Raw genomic sequence first — 19,834 nt, 5'->3', positions numbered from 1 at the left:
CAGGTCTGAGCGTCAACACGAGTCGTGGCTCCCGACCATGAAGGCATCTCCTAAGACTCCCTCTCTCCGTCACCCACAGCTTCAGCCCAACGGACAAAGTCAGTGGGGAATATTATGTAAACAATTATATAAAAGCTACAGTCTGCTCCCAAGGGCACCGAAGCTTAACTTGACGGACACTGGGTTTGATTTTCATCAGGAAAATCTTTTTTTTTTTTTTTTTTTTTTGTGCCCAGGTGCATCTCTCCCCTCTCCCCTTTCCCGTTTCCCCTCCCTCACCATATGATGTTAGCTATATGACGCCATAGGATTAAGTTACAAGACATATGATGTTGATCAAGCGCAGGCCTCTATGGGGGATTTCCTCTTCTGTTAATCATCTTTAGTGAGTGAGTGAGTGAGTGAGTAAGTGAGTGCGCCGAAGCTAAGCTGCACACAACTGTAAATTAGGCAGAAAAGCAACGACAACTAGCTAATTATTCAACCTAGAATTAAAAAAAAACCAACTCCATCGACACCTACTAAATGTTTTTATTTTAAAAAGATCATGACAATGCTGTAATTGTGATTCCTAGGCATGGAAAAGGCTGCTGCTGCTGAAAGTATGTGTGTGTGTGTGTGTGTGTGTGTGGGCTTCCGGATGACTCATGCTCATGTATTGCCTGCACAGATCTCAGCATCAAAGACAGCTAGTTTGCTCTCAAGGGCAACCGTGCACCGTGTTGCTATTACATAAAAAAAAAAAAAAAAAAAAAAAAAACAGGAACGGAACAACATGGCCATAAAAAAACAGGTTCGCTGCGAAGACCAACGCTGAGCTGAGCTGAAACTTGTGCTGATAATCATGATGTAGGCCGCTTGAATCCAGTGTGAAGGTGTTTCTCATGATTGAAGAAAAACTCCCATATTCACACTCGAACCACGCGCTAGATAAAACAATAAACAAACACTACAGGCAACCTCTTTAGAAAAAAGAAAAAAAAAAAAAGCTCAAAACATACCTTTACCGTAAAGCTTTTCACTAATCTGTGTTTTATCTTGTATTTTAGACCTGTTTCCATTTAGTTTCCCCTTTTAAACTTTCATCTCTTCTTATCTCTTTTAATGTTTTTATTCTATTTTTAACCCATGCTGTTTATTACAACTTGCTGTACTTGTTTGCTTGTGTTTTATTGCTTTAAACGTAAAGCACTTTGAGCTGCATTTTATGTTTTTGCTTTTTTTGGGACTTCATTAGTTGTTTTTTTTTAAGAGAATATCTTGGAGAAGGAGAGATGTTAGTTATTTCTTAGGAAGAAATGCTGTTAAGTTATTTTTAACCGTTTCATGTTTATTCATTTACACATTTTGTTAAATGTCCAAAGCGAAATTTGGTTAGAAGAGCTTATTTCATACATAAATATATATATATACACGTCCTGCCTGTGTCATTATTCCAGCACATACATATGTCAGCAATTGAAATAGACTGTGATTCAAATCTTCATCATCATGCAGCTGCCTTTTATTGATCTTTTAATGTTCCCATGACTCTGTTGAATTTAAGAAGAATCATCACAACAGACTTTCTGATCACATGACAGTCAAGTCTTGGTATTGAGCAGCCAAAATGTTTACTTCAATATAAAATACTGACACAACTCTGGGTCAGGTCCAGCTCCATACTGCTGTGACCTTCTCTTTAACACAGTTGGTTGCTTCTTATTGGACAAATATTTCCCAGAAAGTGAGTTATAGTTGAATAAATAGTTTGAGACTAGCTACTGTAGAAGTTACTAAGAATTTAGGATTTTACACACACAGACCTGGTGATGGATTTATTAACAGCTGCAACCCAAACCTGATCCAAAACCCTCCAATGAGTAACAAACTCAAACAGAAGCAGACTATGGTAATAAATCCCACAAATAGAAAATATATTATTTCTCTCATGTATATTATCAGCTGGATAATGCAACAGAAACCTAACAAGGTATTTTCAGGATTCAATTTGGCTCAACATCCTTACCCTGAAATCACACCCTGACTGATCCGCAGCTCCAACAAGTAAAATGACATTTCTGGTCTGGCCCTGGTGTATTATCTTACTCGGTTTGACCTACTATAAAATTTCACAGATGCAGAAACATTTGTTAACTTAATCCAACAAATATGAGACCATGAATAGTCGTTTCTGACGTTACAGGAGAGACAGGAAGTCATTTAGATAAGATAATAGATAAGATAAGATAAGATAATAATGCAACAAACCATTTCACATTATGGACACGAGGTCATATTCAAACTCTTCATGTTCTTAATTCAGACAGTTAATTATTACTGATGCTGAATTGCAAACTACACTAGAGCACTTTTTCCCAACAACAGGTGCTGCCAGGTAGACTACAGCAGAGTACACACTCATCTATTTCCTACACTAGACGGACGAGACCAGCGAGTTTATTTATTATTCTTGGACATAAACCTGTAAATGTAACCTGCTGGAATCTCTCGTGTTTTGTTTCACTAATCTGACAATACAATCTCAGTCCTGCCATATCTAAAAACATGTTGAGACATGTCTAACCTCCAAGGTGAGGATGGAAGAAAGATATTGTTTTAAAAATATTGTTTATTGTTTTTTTTATTTATTAGGAACATCTGGGATATCTTATGCAGTCCAATACAAACAGCTGTGCCATACATTTTACAATACATATTCAGTTTTTGTTGACATTGTCAGAAAAAGGTGATAATTCTACTTCCTGGTTATTATTGGGGGGGTCATAGTGGGTTGTGGTGGTGGTATATACTGGAGTGAGTTAAATTAAAAAGTGTTCTTAATACTTTTCCACTCAATTGAACTACACAAGGGGGGGCAAAATAGTAGGAACACTTTTCAATATAATGGACTCCAGTATTGTCAAGTTATCTGGGTTTCTTCTGCCTCTATATATCGACCCAAACTAGAAAAGAAGACCAGAGGACGCACAATGACCTCGATAATAAACATAAAGTACAATTATCACATATTTGACAGTATTAACAAAAACTGAAAATGTATAAGCTTCCTAAAAGTAGAATTTCTGGCAGAGCTGTTGTATTGGATTGCATTAGATTACACAGCTGTACCTCATGAAGTAGGCAATGAGTGTATATTTAACATGTTATTACACACTCAATACTAAATACTAAATGTATGTAAATCTATTGGAAAAAAAAGCCTTACTGTTGATGGTCTTGTCAATCTATTTCCGTCTCACTCACATCTTAAAGTCACAATGATATTTAGTTCAACTTGTCTTTCATCCAGACTGCAGAGGGTGAACATGATTACACATACAAAAGGTGTAAAATGTAATGTAATCCAGTATTACAGCCATATAAAACTACCACCTTTAGAAGTATAGTTTAATCTTCTTAACTGCGTGTTTCAAGAAGTCACAAAGTAAATATTATGGGAGGTGTGGCATTACGTTGCTCAGACAAGTCAATTCATCTGTCAACAACCTAATTAATAAAGTGAAAAAAAAAACAACCCAAATTTAAATTGATCCACTTTACTGTTACTGTGGAGTAGAAAATATTTTGTGGTTAATCCAAATGGCGTCTCCAGTTTTAATATGAGGTGGGGGAATCCCCGGCCTTCATCACCTCATCCCTGCCATGTCTCCTGATAGATCAGACGTGCAGGAGTAAACACATTTTAAAAGAAGTTATTTCCAAGAAGGAAATGGATTAAAAGGATTTTATAGGTTCTGATCATCGTAGGCTTACTAAAAACAACCACCCCACCCTTTTTTAAAAATAAGAATTGATAATAGTATGTGTTGGTAACAGATATTTAAGTATACTTGCAGTACTGGTCGGTTTATTTTACATTGATTGAGCAAATGTTGCATTTTGCCACAGTCCAGTTTCGTGTTAAGTCACTGTGAGCAATGTGAAAGCATCGATAAGAGGAATTGATAATGTCCGAGCCACATGGTTGCCAGGAATCTGACATTTTGGAAACAGGTTTATGTGCAAACTGACTCTGCATTTCCATCCCATGTCTCACTTCTTCACTGATTTGGGCTGAAGAACTTGCTGGACTCGACTTGTTATATACGCTGATTTATGTTTTTTCTCTTCTTGTCATAGTATTAAAAACATAAAAGAGTTTCAGCTGCAAGAAAATGGCAAATCTAATTTTACTGATGGACCAACCTCAAAGTAGACATAAACTAAAATCCCAATCAAATGTAATAACCCGTTTCACCCCTATGCCATGCAGTTCAAACAAAGCGGCCTTTCTCTACCTTGAGGAAAATCTACTGCTTTATACTTGAGAATATATAACTCACTATGCAGAAATGTTACTAAGGATCCTCTCAAAAGCCAGCTGTTGTGGGACTAAAGACAACAATTACTGCAAAATACAAAACCTGCATATCACTGATCTCCTTACAGCAACAAATATGCATCAGACAATCATTTATTAAAGCTGCAGCCTCACTGAAAATGATACAGCAAAAATATTGTATTAAAAAAAAATGCAAAGAAGGTACTATGGTGTCATTTTCACAGTAGCTGTTATCAAATCCCAATTAAATGTGGACACAGTATAAAAATCGTACTACTGTCCAATCACAGGAACAAAAGCATGGCAGCGAGACAAGAGTCAGCAACGAGTGCCAAAAATGGTTTCTTTGATGCTGTTTGTACCCCAAAAAAGACTAAATATTTTAGGGGTTTAGGGGTTTAGGAATACTGATGTAAATTAGATAATCAGAAAGATGCGAAGTGTTTTAAAATCCAGCACTATTAACCAGCACATTTCTTCCAGTAACACACTAAAGACGATATTAAGATTGTATTCAAGACTTCAACAAGTTGATTATTTCCCCTGTTACAAAAAAAACAAAAAAATCTTGAGAATCTGAAATGTTTCTAGCTAATCAGCATCTATTAAAAAACTACTAATCGGTTGACATCTTTTCATTTTCGCAGGAGTGGAGTGATTAACCTTCAGTGGAAAGATCAGCCTGAGAGGGGGCCTGCCAATAGTGCGGGGCTCCTACTGTGGCAGCGCCAGCTAACAGCTGCCTCTCCCCTCCTTAAAGCCAGCTCTTATTAACTGTAACTGGTGGGAATTCAGATTATCCATAATTTTCCTCCTCCATCAATTCACGGAGAATAACAGATGCATACATGCACGTCTGGCATTTACACCCACACCACTGACAATAGTCTCTTTTTTCCCACCTAAGGAGTCAAACTCAAAAATCCTGAACATTTCGTATAATTGACTAGAGCACATTTTTCAACTTGATTGTTAAATGTACAACTTATTTGGAGTTAGTCTATAGTATGAAGTAAATAAACACACATGATGAGGGACTGGCCTTTGCCTAAAGTTATAATAATAATACTTATTTACTTGTAACACACTTTACATTTGTCTGCTGTACTTCATCATAAACTTTTGTATAAATGCCACCACAGTTATTTTACACCATCCTCTCATTTGGTGTGACATTAAATTAGCATTAATCCACTTAACTCTACATTATGCAGATGTGCAGAGAGTAATGTATAAGTGAATAAAAATGTTAACATCATCAGAAGTTGTTGGCCACTGCTGTCTAATAACACATGAAATAGCTCCCCTATTTATTCATTCATGTGAAATCCTATGCTGTCACTTCAGTACTAGTAACCCACCTAATAACAGCTTAAATTGAGACACATGAAACCTACAAGCTCTGCTATTGAAGTACAGGGAGGTGTAGTTACTCTCCTTATCTGGACTGAAGCAAAAATAATAATAAATAAAATAAAAATCAAAGTTGCATCAAAGCTTCAATACAACTCTACCAACCAACCAACCAACCCACCAGGCTGAGGAGAGGCCTGCACAACCTGCACATTATCCTGTAGCTTTGCATCCTTTAGCTTTTGCACAATGATGATAACACTATAAATATGTGAGGAAGTGCATGTTTTGGTTGGAGGAGGAGGAGGGAGGAGGAAGAGGAGGAGGGGGGGGGGGTTTCATTTTTAAAGATGATCAATCCTTTGTATTTGTAAGAGGGCCTCTGGTTGCAATCAAAACAAGGAAACGAGTTGGCAGCTGTGTACGCCAACCTTTCATGGACAAAGCATCGTTTAGCTCCAAGTTAGCTTCACAGTTTTTTGCACAAATGTTAAAAAAAAAAAAAAAAAAAACCTGACTAACCAGAGCCGCAAAGCTAACACTAGCCAAACATTACTTTAGCCACATTGGTGTTTGGAGGCTACAGCTAATAACATCTCATGTGGTTAAAAAAAAAAGGGGGGGGGTGCTGACATTTCTAACATAAATCATAACATTTAAAAGCTTAATTAAATGCATAGACAGCAACTATAATAATCATAATGGTGTTGACGCCTTAGGTGACAGCAAGGACCGAGCGCAACAAGGAAATTAGCTCCGTTAGCAGTGAAAATATTAGCCAACAACCCTGCTTAAAAAAAAGGGCTCATACCAAAAAAAAGGCTCTCTGCAAATAAACACAGCAGGCTCACCTTCGCTGTGAAACCTCCCGACGATCACACAAGGCTTGGTGTATGTTGTCTAGTTGATGCTTTGGCTGGAGCCCCGGTGTGAGAGAGAGAGAGAGAGGGGTTTTTTCTTTTTTTTTTTTTTCCTGTGTTACTTGTGTGGCTGCTGATGTTTGATGCTAACAGTGCAGCAGGAGGAGCAGCAGCAGCAGCAGCTCTCTGTCCATTATCTTCACTGCCTCTCCGCTGCTGCCCGTCACAGGCTCACACACACCGGATGTACAAAACAAGGCACCGCCCGCTTCATGGAGCACACTTCCAGGTCACACTGATACAGGCTAATTAAACTATTACACACACACACATACACACACACACACTTTATATATGATACAGGCTAATTAAACTATTACACACACAAACACACACTTTATATACGATAGAGGTTAATTCAACTTTTACACACACAAACACATACTTTATTTGTTTAACTTTATTTAACAATATTCAAGTGGGAGAAAAAAAAGCATCATTAAGTGTTTGTCAGCAGTTTAGAAAGATAGATTTACAATTTTAAAAGTGTGGCCAAAACCAACAGATAAGTGCCCAAATGAACAGTAGTTGTCATTTTATTTTGTTTAGACATAATAAAACAACAGCTGGACAGATATATTGGTCAGTAATCCTATCACCTGTAGTTTGTTTATATTATTGTTACTATCTTTCATCATCTCCTTACTGTATTTCATTGTCATCTACCTTCATCTTGTCAATGTCAGTCACTCTGTTCAGTTTATAGACAGATATTTCAAGTCAAGTCTGGGGCTCTTTTTTGATATTAATAGAGCAGATGTCTGATTAAATAAAGGGCACCTGATGTAACAGATGCAACTGATCAATCAACTCATAGGTCAAATGTAAACTATAGGGGTAAGGCACAGTTTGTTTTTTGTTTTGTTTTTATTCATTTGTCTGTTTTCTTGTTTTTGATGTGTTCCTTATTTTTCATTCAAAAGAAGACAGTGAACTTTATGTATGTTTGCATTTTTGTGTGATGATATTGACATGTTTGTTCTACAGTCTGTCAAAGATAACAACAAAAAGTTATATAGGCAGTATTTGATGTGAAGTTGATCCTTTTTCTTAATTCAACTCTAATATACATACATGTTTTTTTTGTTGTTTTGTTATTGAGTTAGTTATAGTTCATTATAATTATTAAATTCCCAGTGCAGTTTACTGTTTCAGTGCACTGATTTCATTTTATACAATACAGTTTATCAGCATCAGATCTAAAAATCCAGTATCACTCAAGTCCTACATTGTCTTCCCCATATCCCACCCAATCTAATCACGTAATTCACAAATATGCCATGTTGTATCAACTCTTTCAGTTTATTGTTTCAGTGCACTGATTTCATTTTATACAATAAAGTTTATCAGCATCAGATCTAAAAATCCAGTATCACTCAAGTCCTAAATAAAACATTAACCTTGTATAAAACGAGGCGAGATGCATTGTGCCAAGTTTTACATTGTCATCCCCATATCCCACCCAATCTAATCACGTAATTCACAAATATGCCATGTTGTATCGGGACACAGTCATTCCCAAATCCTAAAACCAGTTTCCACAGTGTCAAAAATTGCATTCAAAAGTGTATCTGAAGCTTATATGAGGCTTTAACAGTCTGATGTAATCATAGTGGGTTTTATTTCAGTGGTTTCATTACATTTTAATCTTTTTTGTGTTTGTATTAGTCTCAAATTGCTTTTACTCTTTACATTTGTTCTGTCTTATCAGCTTGTCAGTCATCTATAAAGTACTTTGAGTTAGGCTGACCTGTACAAAAGGTGCTATACAAATAAAGTTTGATCGATTAATTGATTTTAAAACAGCAGCCCTCCACCAGAGTACACGGTAATGCAGCACCCAGTTGATCTTGATGTACTAAATCCTAAACAAATTTACAAGTTATATAATCACCAAAAAGTGACCGACACTCAGTAAACCAGGGACTTTTTGGGACACCTGGGGGCAGTGCCAGTTTGGCCTTGATACTAACAAAGATTGCGGATAACCTGATGGATTTAAAGACCATTTAGTGAGAGCCTGAGAGCAGCTTAGTCATGACCAACCTATTTACCACGGCTGGATTACCGCACAAGCCTAGAGAGCACAGGCTCAGGAGCACAATGAGTCAGGAACCACCAAAAACAGAACCTCTGTTTTTACTGTCATTTACAAGACTTGTTGAAACTCAATCAAAAGATCGCATTTCATTTTTTTCCTCTTGGTCACCATATTTGCATTTAAACCTTGGGTATCAGCCCTTACTCACTAGATTTCACCGAACGGCAGCACTTTACAGTAATAGCTAACCCGAAACGTAAAAAAAAGGCACTAAATAATCCCATAATCTGTCCATGCTATGACCAGACACACCAGATTCCACCAAACAGAATCTAATAAAAACATGAAAACAGTGCACAAAGTTTAATCAATCATATTTATTTTGTACATATACCTGTATAGCATTTCCAGGAAAATGTGTGCTAATGCAAAGTGGTTACAAAAATAAAGCATGTTCTTACGCAAATATGACATGACAGAAAAACTACACTTACAAATGTCCAATAAGAAAATAAGGAACAGTATAACTTGAATGTCTGTGCCTTTTTTTTGTTACCATTGTTAAACCAATTTATCAAAAGTATAGGGTTACTAATAACATCCGACAGTGGTTGCATGATTGAATTCAAGTAGTGTACATGTGTACATACATGTCGAGAGTCATTTACACTGACGGTAAATCAACTCTGCAGCAGCTCCAAATGAGTTCCTTTTGGGCCTCAATCTCTGACACAAAAAATGATGAGTGCATAAGACTGATCTGGAGGGACTTGATTCATGTAATAATCACTATTCTAGTAAATTCATCATCATAGCAAATAACCAACAAAGCAGTGACAGTATTTCACAAACTTTCATTCACTGTAACCTTTACATTTCTTTAATTTTGTAGCAACTCTGACACGCCTGTAAGCCTGTCAAATCAAAGAGTTTTAATATGATTTCTATACTCTAATATGCATTATGTGATACACTGTAATATGTGCTAACACTCTTGGTAAATGACTTCAGTCATCAATAGTGGCATTTCATTTAAAAACCTGCTTTTCCAACTGTACAATGCATTTTAGTGCATCAAAACATCATCCGACATGCATCCATCAACACAAGCTGTTAGAGACTGGAATGACTTACATACGTCTATCTTCTAATGTAAACTATAGACAATGTTACTCTAGGGCAGTACCTCAGTGTTAACACTTTATTATACTTGTTTAAGCAAGTAACATAAATATATTGTATATCCCACTGACAGGCAGCAGGGTTTTGCAAATACTACGGGCAGGTTAATCTCTCAAGAACATAAACAAGGAATTATGCAGAATAAAGATTGTGTAAATATATCAAAGAACTGTACAAGATAAGAGAATACACTATGATTAAAAAGACAAAAGAAAAAAAAATGGATGGAAGTTTCTTGTGTGTTGCAAAATTGTCCTCTCTCAGTTCCTGGTTAAGAGGTAAAGTGTTCAAAAAAAGGCAGTTGGGGTCTTCAAAAAGTCTCCCTCTTCATTAAGCTATGGCCTTTGCCTCAGGAAGGAACGCCTCCCAAAATTTTATAAGCTGGAAGAAGAACGAGAAGCGACTTACAATGTGTTATGATACTGAATATTTATAACCAATATTTATTATTTGTTATTAATAATCTTAAATATACATTGCATTGCCAGGTTTTGACAGGATATATTTAAAATAAACAAATAACTATATATATGAATGCTTGATAGACTTAAATTATTACCCGTTGCTGAGACTGAAGCATTGACTCCAAATATTTTATTATCTGGCTCTTGAAGTCCTTGGCTTTTTCTTTCTGAAAACACAAAAGTGCAGACATGTTTTCAGCTCTTTACCAGTGAAAAAGTTTTACAATTTCAATTCAATGAAACTCAAATGAAAATACTATGTGTGCCTCGGGGGGGGGGGGTAATTTGAGGCAAGCTGGTTTGCCAACATAAAAAAACAAAACACAAAACCACACAAATAATTAATTCATAAACAAAGTTATCTACAAGATATGAAATATGATGGCACAAAAAGGCCAATTAAAAAGAAAGGAGTGTAAATGCATACCTCAAACCTGAGAACCTCCTTACGTACAGTCATACCAACCCTGTCAAAATCTCTCTCGTACTGAGTAACTTTGGCCTCCCACTGAGGACATAAACAAGAAGAAATACAAAAATAGTCAACATGTTATTGAATGAAGTTGTTGAAAAGATTTGAGGCACTCAAGAGGGCAGTGCATTTAAAAAGTCTTTCATACTTCATCAGCTACTCAGTTATTGTTTAACAAAAGTCTTCATCAGGCCAAGGACAAAATGGTCGCCTTCAGGCGGCTGCCTATATAGTTTGGCAAGTAGTCACATGACCACTATAGATAGGTAGTAGTCACATGATTAATATAAAGATGCAAAGTCACATAATGGGCACAGTTATGCAAATATATAACACTACCGCAGAACCACAGACACCTGCCATTATAAAACAAAACTGTCACACATCTACTATAAGATCTACTTAAAAATGTTGACAGAGAAATGGGTACTAGCTGTGTAACCAACAGGTACAGCTCTCTTCTGGCTGAACGATACATGGGAAAGGGACTTCTCCAGGTCAGCTCCACTTGCACATGTGCTCATATGAGCTGTATTCAGTTTAAAGTGGTTCACAGGACCCATTATACGAGGGCCAGGCTGAGGAAATTGTTTCCTGGTACGAACAATTCCTGTATCAGGTGCTCTCCCAGCAGACCACACACACACACACACACACACACACACACACACACACTTTTTCTCATGCTCAAAACTTGCCTCTTTTTAGACATCTGTTTTTGACACCTTTCTAAGGCTCTTGGCTCTACATTGACCCCGTGTCCCTTAATTGCTATCTTTGATGTGTCTCCAGTTGAAGGCAGATTTATTAAATACCAACCGAACCATGTCATGTTTGCCAACTTCATTGCCAAATACTGAACAGTGCTACCTTGGAAGAGTCCGAACACCCCTGGCACAACTTCTTGGGTAAAAGATTTAATTTCTTTGCTCCACTTTAAAAAAAAAAAGTCTGGCACATAGTGAATCTGTGACAGGATTGCACAGAACACTCTCCCCTACATTAACTCTCTAACTGCAATGGACACTTAATCTGATCAATACTTCTCTTTAGAGAGTGACTACACAGATGGTGTTCAGGTACACAGTTTAATGTAGGTCACCCACATTTTGGAAACACTCAGAGCCAAATACACAATGATTAGCACAGATCTTTGGAGGAAACATACTCCCTCGTTTTTAACTGAGGGCACAGAAATAGGAACAATCTGCCAGCCCAATGTGATCTATCCACTTTATTTTATTCTCAAATGCAGCCCTTATTTTACTGGAAATGAGAAAAGTTAGTTTCTCTCTCATGTTGTTGCTGTAGATACTCATTCACACCTCACATCGACTGTATTCATTTCCTATGCTTTGAAGTAGCAGCTGGAGGCTACGCAAACGTCGTTGTGCACAAGCACGTTTTGAATTTGCACCTCACTAAGTTGTTATAAATGACTCAGGTTGCTGTAGTCGTGGAAAAAGCCTCTTTTTTTGTGGGTCAGTTCAGTGTTGCAGCAGCTGTGTGGTTCTTGTGCCTGTTACCTCGGTGATCTCTTCCTTGGCTTGCTGCAGTTTGTCCGGCTTGTTGGCCCACAGCAGTTTGGCCTCTGCCTCTCTCTTCTTCTGGAGCGTGCTCTGAGCCTCCTGCCATCGCTGCCACGCCCGTATACGCTGGTCAAAACAGCCCTGTGGACATCCATTTTAGATTAAAGGTGTCCTTTCAAGGTGATCGATAGTAACACAACACCTTATTGACTGTGGTTTCAACAAAAAGGGACGGGGAAGTAGCATGTTTGCAGCAAAACCGAGACTTAACAGAATGGTGTGGGTTTATTAAACAGGTGGAGGACAGTCTGGAGTGTCCTTACTGTTTTTACATTGCTCTGACAATATTTCAGAGGTCAGAAAGACATACTATACTGTAGATATTTCCTAATTTGAATCAATTTGTTCCTCAATCAAGTTTTTTTTGCAGTAATAGAGAATAGTAATGTTTTGTGTACTGCACAAAAGTGTTAAAATAAGCAACACTTTGTTTTTGTTGGATTGGATAATGGTGTCTCAATAATATTCAGGAGATGTTTCTTTATATTAGGTGGGTTGAAATCTGAAACTACTGAAGCTTTACTTTCCCAACTCTCTGCACTTGAACAGCTTTACCTTATCTTATGTTTACCACTTCCTCACATATAGCTAGCGTTCTGCAGCTGTGGTCTTCTTACCCGCACAGCACCCAGCAGGCGGATGTAGTCAGCCAGCACCTCTGCAAAGATGAAGAAGTCATTGGCTGCCTGCTCCTGATGCAGCTGCTCCATCTTATCCTCCACCTCCGCCAGCTGGGACAAAGCCCTCGAAAGAGCAGTGTTGTCCTCAGAGTTTCCCAGCATGGCCATACTTTTGGCAAATACTGCCGTGTTCCCACACAGCTCTGGTGTTGAGGGGGAAAACATAAAATTTACACATGTAATATCATATCACCATCCACTTGTTGCATCCAGACATGACTAAACAGCTGGACTGTCCTCCTTTTCTACTTCTGTTGAAAGCCTCTGATTAAAAATAATAATAGGAGTACAAAGACAAGTTAAGAAAGTCAGATGTAGCTCACCCTTCCTGTGATTGACCAGGGAGTCGACCACAGCATGGAGCTTCCTCAGCTGCTGCTCCTCATTCTCCACCTCCTGGAACTTGTCCTCAAACCACTGAGACACAACAAAAACAGGAAAATGTCAAGAAAAATGATCACGTCTAGAACAGTATGCTTATTTGTCCTGTTACGCACTGTCACACATTGTCTCTGAAAAATATAACAATAACCCATGTAGCAATCCATTAATATTTATCATAATTCTAAGGCAAATAAATAAATAAATGAAATGGTTCTGTTTATATAGAAAACATCTCAATTGTTGATGTAAAAAAGTACAAGTGCAATTAGGGAAGGTTGCCTCTGGTTACTGAATACTAATTACCCTTTAATGTAATTCAAAAAGATCTTATCATTCACAAACGATGCACTATATTAATTAACGTTACTGACAGCAGCCTAAACTCATTTCAAAACGTAAATATTCATTAACACTGATTAAAAATAGTTTAAAACATTACAATCAAGGATTCTAGATGTATAATACTCAAAACTATTATGCAGTTCATTGCAATGAGGAGCGGTTTGATGATGAAGACATGATATTGCATCATATCACGTGTTATTTAAGTGTGTAAAAATACCAAAACAATTTCCCCATTATTGTCCATATTTTTTATCCATGTCCCCCACTACGACTTTTTGGTATTTGCTGTCTCATGATTACAATTTTCTGGTGCCTTCACTGATCTGTCAGGGTTTCTCAACACTGGTCATTCCCAATTCTGTGACAGATTTATCATATTTATCTCTATATGCAGGCCTCATCCACAACAATCTCATTCCATCCAGAGGCTCCTTACAGTGTCAGACTCATTCATCTTGATGGTCATCTTGTTGACAGCATCTGATGCCTTATTGATCATTTTGAGGAAGCCAGCTCCGCTCAGCGCCTGGGTGTTCACTGCTCTGGGTAACTGGAAACACACAGACACACACAGACACACACACACACACACAGACACACACACACACACACACACACACACACACACACAGAGAGACACACACAGGCTCATAATTTAGTACTGGACTTACTTTGGTAATATAATATACTCAAAAGCAAAACAAAATTTAGCTATTTATCCATTTCGAGGATGTAAACAAATTAGACATACACACAACACACACTCACTTCTTCTCTCTCCAAGAACTCACGGACGTCCGGATCTTGTAGTAATGTTGGGTGAGCCACAATTCTCTGAAGATACCTGCAAAAACATAGAGGCAGCAAAGTGTTAAAAGTATTAGATTGCATCTTATTAATAATGTCACTATATGAAATGTGCAGATTCTTGCCTCTCCAGAGCTGCTCTTCTTCTCTCCACAAACTCTACTGATGAGGGGTCGTCCATTCCCACTTTCACTTTAGTCATTCCTGTCGGTTCAAATGTTTTGGGTCAATAACGAGACAAAAATAGACGAGAATGTGCAAAACAACAACACAGAAAGACCACACAGAAGAACTGGGCACCCACCTACGACACTCTTCTCCGGTGGCAGCGGAATAATGCAGCCATGGAGCGTCTGCTTGACCGACATCTTCTCATAAAGGCCGAGGAAGTCACTGAAACGCCGCCTCACAGAGAAGGTCTTATTCCTGAACATGGCCATGGAGGTCTGGAGATAGAGATCCAGATAGTAAATGAGGAAGGCACAGAACTTAAATTAAAAAGGTAGATTCACAATTTTGTACTAAAACAACAGCCCATGTGGTCATTGATACATGTTTTTCTTGCTGTAATCATTCCTCCTGCTCATACTAGTCATCAGAAGATCTTTCCTAATGCCCTTTCAATATAAGTGATAAAAGGACAAAATCCACAGTCCTTGCTTGTGTAACACTGTAAGTGTATGTGAAGCTAATATGAAACTTCAGCCATCCAAATTCATCAAATCAAGTTAATATCTTCCAATGTAACAGTCTTTTTTAGAGCAAAGTCCTTCTTTTTGTTACTATACTTTTATCACAGCTCAACAGGGAAACACAAAGAGGGCATTTTATGCTAAAAAGACCAACTTTGGAAGATATCCAATTGATTTGACTAACTTAGACTGCTGAAGTGTCACAGTAAGTTCAACATTTTAAATACATTTTTAGACACAACGAGGACTGTGGATTTGTCCCCACATCATTTAAATTTAGAGCAGATTAAGAAGGGAGCTTTAAATGGCCAGTATGAACAGGATGAATGATGAGGATGATGAAACAATGTTTCATTGTTCATTTGGACATCTGACGGTTGTTTTTAGAAAGACCTTAACACTTGTTATCAGGTTAGGGGCAATGAATAAAAACAAATATATGTGGAAGTTGTTGGATTATGCTGATAAACACAAGCTCGACACATACCCTGGTGGATACTTTGTAGGCCACATAAGCATTCATGCCATCACCTAGGAGAACAGAAACATTGAGGTTACAAAGAGATGAGAATTATTGTATCAGAAATTAAAATCTCAGTGTAATCAAAAAGTAAAATATAGTTGAGTAAAAGGAGCTGAAAAGTTGAAAATTATCCAGTTGTTTTCCAAATAATATCATAATATATATGAATGCACAAGACATTATGAATAACTTCATAGCTTTAACAAAACAGAAAGAACGAAGAATAAAACGAGACTGACCAATTTTCTCTGGATTAGTGACAGCAACATCCACATCAAAACTATCCTTGGCCTCTTCCTCCTCCATCTATAATAAACAAGCAACACAATTCACATCTCTACAACAAACAGCGTTTCAAGTTTCAGCATTTGGCTGGGTTACTTGGTGGTTATTATGTTGGCACTATGAAAGCATGTAAGCAATTCATTATATCCAAGTTCCATGGAAGCTGCGGCCTGTACCTGCTCCAAGGAGGTAGGCTGCATGGCTGCAGGGCTCTGGGTGAAGGAGGAGGCAGGACGAGAGCCAGAGGAGGCGCTGAGCTCCTTCCGAGCAGTGCTGGCGGGCTTGTCTGTGCTCAGCTCTGCATGAGCCTCTGGGGGAAGAAAATTCTTTTGATTAATGAACGTGTAAGTCAGAGGATCACACACTGCACTTTTGTATTTAAAAACACCACACCTGATTCATCCAGAATGGTGCACTGGTGCTTTACCTTCTACATCATGAAGCAAGGCATACTAGTTTCATATGTACATTATAAATACATTTTTGACACAATTATAATTATGTTGCATATTATCTGTTTTCATTCAGTTACTACACAGGGATTAATCTGACCTATGCACCAAACTTTATCTTAATTTTATTGCTTTGTAAACCTGTAAAACGATTTATGGATGTGAGTGGAAGTCAATAAGTGTGACTTCTGTCTGGTTGATTCTCTACTTTTTCTTTGAATAAAGCCAGGCTTGTTAACTTTTAAACAGACAGACTAAAAGCTGGGACATTGACAGTTGCTATTCATTTTGAATGAGACCTGCTTTTGCAGCCAAGCGCCCCCTGCTGAGCTAGAGCTCTCAAAAGACTCAAAAGTGCCAAGCTACACTACATGGGACAGCTGAGAAAGGCTCAACTTTAATGTCTGCTGACACCGTGCAGGCGACAACCAGTGAGAGCCAATCTTGTTTTGGTTCTTTGGAAAGGGAATCAGAGTTATTTTCTACTCTGCTCTGCTACATGAAATAAGGGAGGTTGAGATATCCTGACTTTTCATCCTTATAATGTGTCAAGCTCACACAAAAAACCCTGAAGCCTACATTTCCCACAATGCAACTCTATAGCATCTTTCTTTTAAAGCGATTCTTACCTTTCTTGCATTTCACATAGCACTTTGAAAAAACTTGACCAGCAACAATCCCTCCTATCTCCTATGTCCCACCCCCGCACTCCCTTCCCTCATTTGGACCGAATGATATGATTGGTCAGTTTCTACAGAATATTATGAGTTTCTATGCCTGGTGGATCTCTCTAACATTTTAGAGTGCCATTACCTTATTAATAGTATTTTAACCTAAACAAAAAAATGTGTAAAATGTAACAAAGGTAAGGGTAGCTTTAAGTCATCCTATTTGGTAAATGCCAACATTTTTCAAAATCCTGCCTCTAGCTTGTAATGCAGGCTCACTATTATACATTTTATAGTTCTCAGTACAAAGTTAATCAATTAAATCAACAGAAAACTAACTGGAAACATCTTTCCTCATTGATTGATTGTCATTTATTGAGCAAAAAATGCCAAATATTCTGTTTCCTGCTTCTCAAACATTAAGATTTACTGCTCTCTATCTTTTCATAATGTCAAATGAATGTGATGATCATGGGCAAAACATCACACTGGGCTCAGATAATAAATTTCCTTTACTCTCTGACCACTTATCTATCCCAATAACTGATAGATTAACTGATTGAATGAATTGTCCCTCTCAAAGTCCAAGCTAAAGCAGCATCATTAGAGTTGTTTTCTCTGTTGTTGATGTGATAAGGCTTCTCTGGAGCTGCAGAAGACGTCACACAACTGATTTTCAGGCTGTTTAGTACGCCTCGTGACTAGCAAACGAAAATTAATGTGTGAAATCAGTGGAATGTGCCTTTAATATAAGCGTTAAAACTGTCCAGCATGACTGAGGGTTAAAATAAATCATCTTGGAATGTTTTTGAACTCATAAGCACCATAAAAACAAACCTAAGTGGATTAAAAAGTAGACAAAAAAAAAACTTTTAAAGTGTCCTAACCAGCAAACAGGTCGTTGTCATCATCAGAGTGAACTCCATTGGACTTGGCATTGGTGTTGCTGGCTTCTTCCTCACTGAACAGATCTTGAGGGTCTTCACTGACATGACCAGTGTGAGAAACTCCTCGACTGACAGCCATAGGGTTACTCTGCAGGCAGACAGAGAGCCACAGAAACAGTGAATAAACTTGAAGAAGAGATGAGAGTTCACTGGAGTGAAAGTCTGGAGGAGTAGTTTGTTGTTTCTGACAGTTGAAACATTTTAAAGACACAGATAAGCAGGGATGAGGGGGTGGCTGGGTGGGGTCATGTGAGCTGGACATTTGTCTTTTTAGTGCCAAAGTCATTCTTTTTATTACTATACTTCCACTGCAGCTCAACAGGGAAACACAAAGAGGGGATTTGATGCTAAAAGGCTGCAGATGTGGTAGATATCCACTTGATATGACTAACTCAGACTGATGAAGCCTCATAAGCTTCAGATAAACTTGTAAGTGCATTTTCCTTAAACTGTATGGACCCACTGTAGATTTTAGCCCCCATCACTTACACTCAAAGACAGTATTAACAAGAGGAATGATTACAGCGAAGAAAATCTCTTTCAGTGATCATATGAGCACCTGACTTGGTTTAAAACAGACTTGAAAAATTGTGAAACTATCCTTTAAGCACATAGGCGGGCCTAAAAATGAACCAAATTATGAAGGAATAAAAGCCCTCTTCACTTCGGGTACATTTATGAATCACTTTAGCTGCTTTAATCCAGTATTTGTCAACAATAGTCGCCTTTTTTCCCGTCAGTGATCATCAGTAGTTTTTGGATGCCATGAATGCAGATCAGATCAGATAAAAGAGGCTGACTTTTCACTGCAGATGTTAACCCCTCTCACATTAAAAGTGACCGTTTCAAAAGGAACGAGCTGTGGACATAACGTTACTCACGAAGATGTCCTCTCCCTCGTCGCTGTCTCCGTCTGCCATGTCAACCAGTCCTGCTTCTGGCTCGTCTGCAGCAGAGAGAGGAGGAGGAATCCGATCCGAGCTGGCCGCCATATTCCGTGTTGTGTGGGAGCGATGACGTAGACGGATGTAGAAGGAGCGACGGAGGTGGAAGCCAACGGCGGGAGCGACACCTGCTGGTCGCTTAGCAACGCAACAGGATCGTGTTAAAAATCCAGGCTTTTTTACAAAGTTTATTTGAAGCTAATATGAGGCTTTAGTCGTATCAATTGCATATTTGACATATTTACAGTCTTTTTAGCATAAACTTTTTAGCATTTGTGTTTCCCTATTGAGCTGTGGAGGAAGTGAGAACAGGGCTGGGTGTCACATTCATCAGATCTCGGTCTCTAGAGGGCGCTGTTATAGTGTTGGTCAGAGCTCTGGTATTGGTACTGACATTTTTCTGAATTTAGGTGAGATTGGGGTTAAATGTATTGTATTTTGATGTGATGTATGTGTAATACTAACGTTTCAATAAAGTCCATATAAAAAACAATTCTGGGATCAGACCTTTAGAGGGCTCAGCTCCTAATGAGAATGTTACATACAATGCCCTGCAAGTGTTCAAACCCCCTGAAACTACACATTTCACTGAATAACGTAAATTACAAAGTCAAGTGGTCTACTATAGTGTATATTAGGCCTAATAATAATGGTTCACAATAAACAATCACAGATTTCTACAGAGAGGACTCTAAGATAGTTCATGAACCCTGAGAGAAATACAATAATGACAGAACAAAATAAAACCATTTTGGGCTTACA

General features: G+C 38.0%; 2 protein-coding genes across 3 annotated transcripts in view; both read right to left on the bottom strand.

Moving 5' to 3' along the window:
* csnk1g1 (casein kinase 1, gamma 1) overlaps positions 1-6,593 on the bottom strand; it is a 32,901-nt gene extending 26,308 nt beyond the window's left edge. For both annotated transcript variants that reach the window (XM_053318185.1, XM_053318194.1), the window contains exon 1: positions 6,529-6,593. The gene's annotated coding sequence lies outside the window, so the exon portion shown is untranslated. The remainder of the gene's footprint in view (positions 1-6,528) is intronic.
* A 2,428-nt stretch (positions 6,594-9,021) lies between these two features.
* Positions 9,022-19,148, bottom strand: LOC128382516 (sorting nexin-1-like). The gene is made up of 15 exons (XM_053342545.1): positions 19,010-19,148; positions 18,069-18,216; positions 16,238-16,371; positions 16,016-16,082; positions 15,741-15,784; positions 14,866-15,007; positions 14,687-14,765; positions 14,523-14,598; positions 14,191-14,304; positions 13,349-13,442; positions 12,963-13,168; positions 12,283-12,426; positions 10,712-10,792; positions 10,380-10,451; positions 9,022-10,201 (listed from the first exon to the last, which is right to left on the bottom strand). Exons 1-15 carry the CDS (start codon positions 19,118-19,120, stop codon positions 10,151-10,153), a joined length of 1,563 nt encoding a protein of 520 aa, XP_053198520.1. The 5' UTR covers positions 19,121-19,148; the 3' UTR covers positions 9,022-10,150.
* Between the last annotated feature and the right edge of the window lie 686 nt (positions 19,149-19,834).

This window comes from Scomber japonicus, chromosome 1 (genome assembly GCF_027409825.1).
Source record: "Scomber japonicus isolate fScoJap1 chromosome 1, fScoJap1.pri, whole genome shotgun sequence".
Taxonomy (NCBI): Eukaryota; Metazoa; Chordata; class Actinopteri; order Scombriformes; family Scombridae; genus Scomber; species Scomber japonicus.
Note: the sequence above shows the minus strand (reverse complement) of the source record. Positions and strands in the feature narration are given on the sequence as shown.

Bases quoted from the DNA above. Each gene is read 5' to 3' on its own strand.
- LOC128382516 (XM_053342545.1), bottom strand. From the start codon at position 19,120: ATGGCGGCCAGCTCGGATCGGATTCCTCCTCCTCTCTCTGCTGCAGAC. The intron at 15,785-16,015 runs GTCAGTCTCGTT...CTGTTCTCCTAG, and splicing joins CACTAATCCAGAGAAAATTG to GTGATGGCATGAATGCTTAT. The intron at 10,793-12,282 runs GTAACAGGCACA...TTATGTCCTCAG, and splicing joins CCAAGGAAGAGATCACCGAG to TGGGAGGCCAAAGTTACTCA.